The sequence below is a fragment of the Erigeron canadensis genome, chromosome 4 (assembly GCF_010389155.1).
Source record: "Erigeron canadensis isolate Cc75 chromosome 4, C_canadensis_v1, whole genome shotgun sequence".
Lineage (NCBI taxonomy): Eukaryota > Viridiplantae > Streptophyta > Magnoliopsida > Asterales > Asteraceae > Erigeron > Erigeron canadensis.
The window spans coordinates 19720834-19732403 of NC_057764.1; the positions used below are offsets into that span (position 1 = coordinate 19720834).

Sequence of the window (11570 nt, forward strand, 5' to 3'; positions counted from 1 at the left end):
CATGCTCTTTCATTAAAAAGGTTATTCGATATACTTCTGACGAATTTTTAAATCCAATGACGGAACCCGTACGACTAAGACATTTGACTATGACTTATCACCTCCTATAAATTATCACACTTTATGACCTATCACCCCCACCATCTCACCACCGTAACACGCGGGTACTTTCTCTCGTATTATTACAAAGAAGATAATCAAAATTATGAAATGAAATGATTCAAAAGTTTCATACATCGTGAATACAATTTGAACGACTTTAAGTGCATTTTGTCTGGTTCGGTTGTTTTCTTATATGCCACAACAAATATAATACCAGCTTTCAAGCACAACATATTACAACTCAACAACAAATTACACATCACCTATAAATGTTAAGCAACATGTATAACATAAAGGAATATATTGACCCAGTATAAGTTGTTCCATTAGCCCCTCAGGTTCCACTTAACAAGCACTTCCTCCACTCTAGTGGACTTCTAAGTTATTGAAATGCACCCACATGACCAGTTAGCCCAAACCGATTACAAGGTGTTGATAGAGGTGCATGAAGCGGTTAACCGATTTCGGTTAATAATTTTAATAACCGGTTTCGGTTATTTTTTGAAATAGTAATAACCGATTACGGTTAACTTGTACCGGTTAATAACCGGTTTTTAAATTTTAAAACTGGTACCTATCTAACCGATTTCGATTAATAATAACCGGTTAACCGATACCGGTTAACCTATTCGGTTTTTTTAAACATATTCCAAAGCCTAAGCGACAAACCCATATTGCAAAAAAATCTGTATTCCAAATAAACATCATTTTCTAAACACAACAAACTTCATCATCCCAAATCTCAAAAACAACAAAAAATTGATGTTGGATCGGATGAAATAAGAGTTAATCTATATTTAGTATAGATATATCGAAAGCTTACGAAATCATATGATGGTGCGATCTTTCCGGTTATATATGAGTGTATGTATGTATATAATATGACTGGTATTGATATATATATATATATATATAGATATATAATATGTGATTAACCGGTTAACTGGTTATTATTTGAAAAATTAAAGGGTTATATGTTAACCAGTTAATAATCAGTTTTGGTTTTGAAAAGAATAATCGGTTGATAACCTACGGTTTCTGGTAACCTATAATCGATTTTTACTATTTCGGTTACTAACCGATTTCGGTTACCGGTTACAATCGGTTCGGTTCGATTAATCGGTTTTTCTTGCACCTCTAGGTGTTGACACTTTCGACTTTATTTGATGGCTGTATTAGAATTCGATACAATGAATGACCAAAAGCAATGCTCATACAGCAAAAGAAGAATTTAAAGCAGCAGCCCAAGTGACAATAATATCATTTTATTAGCAACATCAATTACTGGGGGTACCATAATTTGGAACTTTGGCCAAAATCAATAGTATTGTACAACATGCATGAATTAGTTACAAGTTACTGTAAGATTTAACAATCTAGGTGTGTAAGTAATTATAAAAGGTATAAAAATGTTCAAACGTGCTAAAGAAAATAGAACCCTTATGCCATTATTGACATTTTGAGTCAAAAAGACTAATAGTAATTTTTATACCTAAGTTCGGATACGCACATCGACAGGGCTTCTTTTACCTGGAGATTGTTCGAGTCCATGAGAAGTGCATCTTCATAAAGCCTTTTTGCCTGGCTCAACAACTTAACTTTCTCTCTAAAGTTTCTTGTCCGTAAGCGAGATCTTTGTTGTAATGCCACACCCCATCTAAAAAGAGCTGCAAGCCGATACTTTTACATCAAAACAAGACAGAGATTTTGGGCATGTTTTGGTGAATTGACTCAAACAGATAGATCCTAAACGCAGACAAATAAATAAGTTCCAAATGCCTTTATATGAGTACATGTGAGTACATTGATAATTGTTATGAATAATCAAGCTAAAGATCAATCAACTACGAATGATCAAGCTAAAGATCATCAATGACACAAACAAAGCAAAGATTTTCATCGTTCATCCAACAAAGATATATATAAAACGCTAATGCCTGATTGTTTTTCCTAGCGGTGGCAAAATAAGCAGGTCTGCTGTGTAGTGGACCACACCCAAAAACTAACTTATGTTTTTATTTTAACTTTAATTAAAACGAGGTAAGATGTATTCATACATGTGGATACACTGCAGATGATTTTCAAGTGTTAGTTCAATTAAAGATTAAAATTAACCAATACCGACCCAGTCATAGGTAAATGAGAAATTGCCACCTCTATTTTCTACCGTTAAGTAGAAACAATATGAAGTAGCTTGTGTGTTTCACCCTAAAGCAAGTTAAGTATCAGCAGACTAATACAAATCTCATCTTATAAGAATTCTAACTTCAGATATAGGTTAAATTATGAGCAGAAATCTGATCTTATTCTTAGAATACTATTAATAAATACTGATAGAAAGGTCAAGTAAGTGAAACATGATACTCATCCATTGCCTGCATATTTGGGTATCGAAAAGATGTTTCAAAGTGGTACTTTTAAGATATATTTTGCTGATTGTTCTAGACCTTAGACAACATAGAGCAACAATAATGATCTAATATATTCCCTAAAATTGATATTTTGATGGCCCTAACATAGCTTCTTGAAACATAATTACCACAACATGGTATCTGAAAGACCAAAGAAAATCATACCATCTGGTGTGTGAGCATTGCTTTTGGACATCATGGCATCAAATTTGTCAATGGCAGCCAAGTAAACCTTGTCAGCATCAAAAGCGGCTTCCTGAATTCACAATGCAAGTGACTTGAACCATTATACCGTTTGAAATTACAAGGTGAAAATGAGATAACTTTTAACTACAAGAAGTCGCTTAAAATTACGGCTAGTGAACAAGCAAACAAGTGGCGGCCACTGAGATTTCATAATACTGCCTCCAAACACACAAGTACAAAACACATGATCAAAATTTTAAGATTTAAATCTTTCTTCAAACTTAATATAAAAACATTTTGTTTGTTAATGTGTTATGTTCGTTATAATTGATAAAGTTTAATGTGCAATAATGACTTGTCGACTCATTGAAGCATTGTGATAGGATTTTCGATTGGTGTGCAAAAACTTGCGGCCACAGACAGAATGTACAGATGTAAATTCAAGAAAAAGAAAGCAGTGTGCTTGACACTTCCTGTCAAATATAACTGGAAAGTAGAGGCAGCAAAATGACAATTAAATGATGATAAAATAGGTTGTAGTCAAAATAGGTAAATTTGGCAAATGCCAAATGTATAAACAGATCAGGTCAAGATTGGCCGACCCACAATACTTTTGTACAATTTTTTATATCTTTTAGATAATTAGTGTGTCCGATATTATTACAAAGAAAAACATAAAGATTTCACTAATCATCTAAATTTTGAGAATAGTGATTAACAAAGTTTCACGCGTTAGAAGAAAACCTGAGCAACTTTTCACCCTTTTGACCTGTTTCCTGTTTAGGTTATTTATTTCATTTAGCCATCTGACCCACTGGACATAAAACATACCACCCATTAATATGTAAATGAGCTGAAATTGCTTAAAAAGATACCAAAGAGGAGACACAAATAAACAAATATCTTAGACTAACATCTTCTGGCTTGGATAGTTTAAAACGTGTGTGTGCACTCATGTATGTGTGTCTTAGAGTAACTCATCATATATTCGGTGAAAGTTCTTACAGGTCCAATATCCGCAATCAACTGAGCTCTGAAGGAGAGAGCAAGGCCCCAATTGTACAATGCTCTCATATCATCAGCATCAATCGACAATGCCAACCGATATTTCCTTCCAGCATTAACCAGCAGTTCTTCACATTCTTCACAAACATTAACAAGATAATCAACAAATTGTTCTCTATTTGAGACCTCATCATGTAGTCTTTCATTTGAGTCACTTTGTGCAAGTAGAGCTCTCAATTTACGGCTAAGTTTCAGTTTCAATTCTCCATGAAGAAGATAAGTGTTACCCAATTGGCCCACAGCCAATAAACTCATGGGCTTCATGTCTACAGCTTTAGAGAGCAATTCGGTTGATTTATACAGCATATTTTCTGCATCTTCTTCAATCCCACTGTGTTTTAACAATTCTCTCACTTGTTTTGATAATGCATTTGCTTCCGTTATGTAATCACTAAAAATAATATCACTGGATATATCTGAAGACGGGGATGAAGCAAATCCATTTTTATTCCGGGACTTGTCATAACCTTCTTCTTCCGTTGGTTCCATATTGTCGTAAAGTATATTTTTTTCATCAATTTTCTTGAAATTCCCTCGTTCTTGTTGAAAAAGCTCCTCTCTTCTTCTTCCATTCTTATAACTAGCACCAAAATCTATATCAAGAAAATCATCATCCAAATTTCCATTGCTCATAAATCGCTCATCTCTTTCAAAAACTTGTTTAGCTCCGGTCTCCATCTCCATAAATCTACCAATTCCTTTTCCAGTGTACGTTTCTTTAACCCTAACATCACCATCACTCGTTACAGATTTCTCCATCTCATCTTCAACAACCGGATCCACATAAATTCCCTGATCACGATCACTAACCTCTTTATATCTCAAATCATTCTTCACACCATCTTTCACTTTACTCCCCCTCGACCCAAAAGACCTTTCTCGAACACCATTGATAAACCCCAACACATCAAACCCTTTCCCTTTCCCCTTCCCATTCCCGTTACCCTTCCCTTTCGACACATCGTTTCCGTCAACCACCATTCCATCAACCAATCTCTTAACTTCCAAAACACTTTCCTCAACAAACTCCAAACCCTCAGCATACCCAACCAAATCTTTCTTACTAATCTTACCACACTCAATATTTCTCCTAATACTATCCCTCAACTCCAAAATCTTGACGTCAAACCCGCTTAACAAATCCGATAAAGTTTCAAACTTTACGTCTTTAACTCGCTTTTTCTTAACAAACCCACCATTATTTACAACCCCAAATGAAAACCCAATTGCAAAAACAATAAAACAAGCTGGAAAAACAATTATAGATGAAACCCTGATTCTAGAAACAGCTAAGGCACATACAAAACCAAATAGATAAACAAATGCATACTTTTTGTCATCAATTCCAAGTGAAGTTAATAGCTTGTTCAGGTGAGTTGACTCAGTTGGACTGTTGACTGGACCCGGGTCGACCCATCCATTGTATTCTGCTGAATATGAAGAAAACGATGTCGTTTTGTAAAGTCTTGTGATTCTGAAGTTGAAAAAGATTGGTTTTTCATTATTAGTAAAATTATGGTAATGATGATGGAGTGAGGGGACACTGGGGATGTATTTTGTCCATTGAGGAAATGAAATGGGATTTGAAATTGAAATTAGGGTTTTCATTTTTGTTGGGAATTTGATGATTTGGTGAATGAATTTGTGTTGTTTATGGCGATTATTTCACTGGAAGTGGGTTGGGAAAGATGATGACTAAAATTGGTGACATGTCTGTTAGTTAGAGTGAAATATGCAACAAATTTAAATCTAGGGTTCTATATGATAATATTTAGGGTTAAGAATATGGGGAGTGTATCTAACTTCTTTTTTTTTTTTTATATTTGTATGTAAACATAAAAATTTTTAAATGGTTGATAGAAGTATGTCGCTAAATTGAACAAATCGTATAATCGGTAACCTGCTTGATGGTTAGTCGGTTACATTTACTATTTCCTGATTAAAAAATGTAATTACATCTGTTTTTTTTTCCAAGAACCTTCAACCTTCAACAACAATATATACATATAAAAACATACAAATCCAGACAAATACTACCAATTTATATTTGTATCAATCTATATTTATATCAACTAGAGTGAAGGCCCGTGCGTTGCACGGTCGGGCTTTTCACTCGCTTAATATCTGATATTTTTGTAAAAGTTGTAGGAATACATGTAGCATAATTATAAGGATCTTAATAATGTTCCACGATACCAAAAGATATTATGATAAAATAATGCGTTTACGGCAGTTTTCTGGTCATATTTTAGGTTTACGAAATAGTTTAAGGGTTTAATAGTCATATCAGGCATGTTGTTGGAGGATTGCTTGCATGCGGCAGTAGTTATTATGTCATGACATGTTTATACTTTACATTTACCAATATTGAGATGTAATCTATATTTTATGAAAAAGTTAAAGTTCTGTGAGTAAATTTTTAGGTAAAAACAAACCCAACTGATATGATACATGAATATGATATGAAGGTGAACAGATGATGCTTCATTTATCATTGGCAATACCAACTTGTTGTATATATTATGACTTTAGTGTATTGAAAGGTCCCTAATTTATAGAGAGTGTAATAATTAGTGTGCCAAATGCTTACATGAGTAGTTAGAACAAACCCATGTGGCTTATAACACTCGGTTGTCATTCGTATTTTTACTCGATGAAGCCGTATACTGGTTGAATAAAGAGTGACAATTTACAAAATTACCAGTTTGTATATTTTTGACTGGCAAGATCAATCAACCTAATCTAAATGTTCGTGCTAATGAAACCCATTACATAGCACCTCAAAACAGTAGTGTTTCCAAGACAGGTTACACTAACAAATATGGCAGACATGTGTTGTCATCCTTATATATCTAAAATGGTTGGTATTCATATAGTTGTGTTACTATTTTGATTGTTTATGCATTACATTCCCAAGAATGACCAAGGTTCAATACACACATGTTCAGACATTATAGAAAGAGATACGAAGATGAAAATTGAGAAATATGTTGTACGTGACACCAGTGGTGGAGCCAGGATTTTTATCCTGGGGTTGTCGAATAGTTTTCATGATACTAATAAGTATAAAGTTAAACTACAAATTTCAATTACTCTAGTCTGGGGTTGCCAATTACCTTAAAACTGATTAAATAGTTAGAAATAGTACTGAGTTTTATAAAAATTGAGGGGTTGCCATGGCCACCTGTGGCCACCACATAGCTCCTCCACTGCGTGACACAATATTGGACTCGAGTATACTGATCTTTGTGTTCAGCAAGTTTGATTTTTAGTGCCGCACGATGCAACTTACATATGCATGTTGTCCTCTACATTAATTGTATCATAAGCTCATATAACATGAGCTCTCTAACGATAAAAGCACACAAACCATCAAATATACAGTCGTAGCAACATCAACAATGTAAGCATGAATCGAATATTTCATTTATCAGCCATCAAGGACATGATCTTTGTTTGCAACAAAAAGAAGGAAAATCAAACACAACTAAACCAAAAAAAAAACGATTGTGTTTTCAAGACACACTGGCAATAAGATAGTGTATCTCGCAACAGAGAAAACACTATGGGAAAAATAAAAAACTTTCGTGAATTATAATAAAGGCTGGAGACCAAAAGTAGATTGTCCGTCAATCATAGACACTTCAAGCCTTCTTTGCAATTGTTGTAGTCGTAGCATTCTCTAAATCTGGTCCAAAGTCCACAACAAACATGCGCACAATACGGGCCATATAGTTTACACACCAAGGTAGTTAAAGGCTAAGAATGAAAAGCTCTGGATTGAATACCTCGATTTCTTTATCATGATCATGTAAAGCTACAAAAATTAACATCAAGAAACATCAACCGCCAGCCTTGGATTTGTTTATCATTGATCAAATATTATACTATAAAATATTATTTTAATGATGATTGACAAAGGTTATATGCGTTTGTAATTTTATTGTAAACCACATGAAAATGAGAGATGATTACCTTGTTCACATATAGCCATCCCTTTGAAACATAACAACAAACACGCAACTACTTGTACTGCAAACTAAAACCAAAATCAGAGAAGAAAAAAGGGTCATGATATCCATACCTTCCTTGCTTTGAGTTGCGGTCTAACACAAACTCTTCTTGCAAATCATGTCAGCCAATTTTTTCACATCATCACCACCTTCTTCTTTAGCCACTTTTGTATCTAAACAAAGACCCTATGTGTATCATGAACAATATATTGTCATAATTCGGACAGATGAAACTAAACAAACAAAAGGTTATGTTTTGCATAACTTCCTTTATTTCTAGTGTCAAACCAGTATTGAGAAGAAAAAAAACATGTCAAAAGAGAGAAACTTGAATTAACCTGTGAATGAAGTTGTAAATATTGAAAAGTGGGTGTTTCTAATGACATGATCACTACTCATACTGCGAAATGTTATTAATCCCTACAAACAACAACAACAACATGACTTTTGAAAGATAAAATTAAGAGGAAGTATTAGAAATACAAAAAGGAAAAGGAAATAAAAGAAAAGTAGGTTCATAATTGGGTAAAAGTGGTGAATGAAGATTTATGTATTTCTTTAGCCTTCTTAATCGTCTCCCCTATATCAAATAACCTGCCACTACTTAAATGAGAAAACCAAAAGTTCTCCTAATTTAAAAAAAAAAAAAAGAAAAAAAACTCTTCCACTAATTTAATGTAATTAGTGCTAAATAAACCGTATCATTTTCGATATGAATGAACAAAATACAGAATGCATTAAACATAACATCAAATACATATTCATAATTGTAAAGAAAAGTAATTAACCCTATTAACTACACAACAATAAAGCGTCAAGAGTGCACTAATTTTTCCACCACTATCATAGAACTTTTAGATATATATAGATCTCTTTATGTTGTATATATCTAAATCTGTATCTACATATATTTAAATCATTAAATACATACACAAAAATTATATAAATTAGTAACAGCAAATATAAAATTAAGATAAGACCCACACTTCAAAATCGGTATTAGGCTAACCGCTAAAACTTTGAACTAGCTTCTTCAATTTCATTATGCCAAGAACTCTGAATTTACTTTAGCAGTAGGGAGTATGTTTTATTAATAACTTCAATTAGGAACTAAACTATAGCAAGCTTTCCAGAAATACTATAAATCCCATCATTATTTGCTATACAATTCACATCTCGAACAGTATTAGTACTGATTGTGGATGGTGGCTGCTGTGGAGGACTACATGAAACCAAAATTGAGATCTCGATCTAAGTCATAATCAAACTCTAATGGCGGTTGATTGGCGGCGGCTATGGCGTGGGCTTATTCCCAGCGTGGGTTTTTGCCGGCCATCGAATCTGGCCACCTCCATTGGTTTACGACTTGGTTAGATTCTTATGGATTGTTGGTGGTAACGAGGTATAGATAGTTATCCATATAAATACAGATTAATATAGCGAGTAAATGACCACCGAAAAGTTGATCGGAGAAGGCGGTGGTCGGATCTGTGTACAGGAGTTTGATCCAGTGGTGTTGTTTTTTAATGGGTTTTTTAAGTTGGATCCAAAAGATAAAAAAAAAAAAAGATGATGACTTTGAAGATGGCTTTTGGGTTATGAGATTGGAAGTGGTGACATTGGTTTTGTTAATGTAAACTACCATTCATCTTTTAGAAGCATGGAGATATGATGATGGTTGATATAGATGATGATATTATGTTTTTTTCTTAAGAAAAATAAGATATATGAAGTGATGACCGGCTAAAACTTAGATCTAACCGGTAATTACTCGATTGATTCAATTTATCAGGTATACTTCCATCAAACGTTCAGAAATTTTTATGTTTACATACAATAGGAAAAAAAAAAAACAAGTTACATACATTCTCAGATTCTTAACCCTAATATTTAGGAAAAGTGTAATAATATGCTAAATATTGCAGAAAGTTATTATTTGTTCCTTATTAACAAGTGGAATTATAAACAGACAAAATGTTTATATTCATTCGTTAATTAGATACTAGATTTTAGACACGTGTCAAATATACGGGTTTATATTGTTATAAAGATTGAATTATTATCAAAGTTTAATTATATGCAAGCTAAAAATTCTTATTAACTCAAAAGAAAAATAGCCAAAAAATAATCTTGAAATACGTTAAGAACGTAATTAAAAATAAAGATAGATGTTTCATCCAAAAAAAGTTGAGCTTATATGCATGTTTAGCTAGCAGAAATATTGAGTCGGTAGATTTTACTTGAAAGTTTGAGATTAATCGGAATACTCATTCTTCAAGTAGATGTTCAAAGTTCGGAATTAATAAATAATGGATTGAGTGGTATATTTTTTTGCCCTGTTAATAAATAAATTTATAGTCAATTTTTAAGATAAATACATGTTATGAATAATATATTAATGGAAGTGGATTACCTATTCATCTACCAATACTTCAAAAAAAGGATAAAAGTACAACTACTTTTAAAAATATATTTACGATAGATTTTATTTATTTTTTAGTAATTAATTTTATATTTATATGATAGAACGTATAAGTAAGATATATAATAGTTATTAATCTATTGATTATATATTAGTTAAAAAAATTCTATTGGATATATTTCAGTTATTATTAATTATCTGTTATATTGGAATTAATGGTTAAAAAGTGTAAATTTGTTATTAAAAACAAAAAAGTGTAGATTAAAATAATTATAAATTAAGTATTTAGTGAGGGAAAAAAATGTAAATTATTAATGGAAAACAAAAAGGTGTAAATTTGTGAGATTTTTTCTACAAACATTAATATAAATATAATATATTAATATATTTGGATAATCATTATTAGGATTTATAATTTATAATTAAATTAATAATGACATCATCAATTTTCAATTTGATAAAATTGAGAGTTATGATTGGTTAATAAGCTATTACGTCAGTTGTCTTTTAGTATATATAAAGAGGGTTATATTCACTTAGATCCTTTAAAAATAGTGGAAACCAAGCGACTAATCTAAGCCCTTGGATCAAACAATCATCAAAATCCAATCAAACATGATTAATTACTCCGGTGAATTACTCCGGCGACATTGTCCAATCATATTTGATTAATCAAGCTTGATTGGTTACTCCGGCGAATTACTCCAGTGAATTACTCCGGCGACATTGTCCAATCATATTTGATTTGGTCAAGTCAATCAAACTTGATTGGTTACTCCGGCGACATTGTCCAATCATATTTGATTGGTCAAGCCAATCAAGCTTGATTGGTTACTCCGGCAACATTATCCAATCATATTTGATTGGTTAAGCTAAACAAAGCATCAACAGAAAGCAAAATCAAAGGCAGGATAATCACTGATGACAGGTCTTCAATGCATTCGATGGGTAATCATTTCTGCAACTATTGCATGAGTTTTATTTGCACAATCCCAGACAATTTTTCATTTAATTTAATTTAAAACAATTAGAAAACTAAAAACATCAAAGTTTTTGTTCATCTTCTCTTCAAATTCGTCTTTGTTTTTCATCAAATCAAGCTAAAAATCACGAGATTTTGTTCGCGGACAAATTCTGAACATAATCATCTTTTCAATTTTTGGATTTACAAATTCCGGCGACATTGTGATTTTTCCGGCGAGCTCGAAAACAGTGTTTATTGGCTAGGGTTTGTGCGGAATGTGTTTTTGAGTGATTTGATACAAGTTTCATGCATTAATTCGAAGAAACAACAAAGCTATAGTGTTTTTAATTTTTACCGGTGATTATTTCATGTTTTTCGGCGAGTATAGATCGGATTCATTTCTGGTA

The 11570-nt window shown here is 32.6% G+C and overlaps 1 protein-coding gene across 2 annotated transcripts; it reads right to left on the reverse strand.

The window, feature by feature from the left end:
- Positions 1–227: 227 nt before the first annotated feature.
- Positions 228–5474, reverse strand: LOC122594859. Of its 2 annotated transcripts, XM_043767162.1 has the most exons (5): positions 3705–5474; positions 2679–2769; positions 1633–1769; positions 1251–1272; positions 228–538 (listed from the first exon to the last, which is right to left on the reverse strand). In XM_043767162.1, exons 1-5 carry the CDS (start codon positions 5370–5372, stop codon positions 525–527), a joined length of 1932 nt encoding a protein of 643 aa, XP_043623097.1. In that variant the 5' UTR covers positions 5373–5474; the 3' UTR covers positions 228–524. The 2 variants fall into 2 exon arrangements, with proteins under 2 accessions (XP_043623097.1, XP_043623096.1); XM_043767161.1 differs by lacking the exons at positions 228–538; positions 1251–1272 and having other exon boundaries at positions 1350–1769.
- Between the last annotated feature and the right edge of the window lie 6096 nt (positions 5475–11570).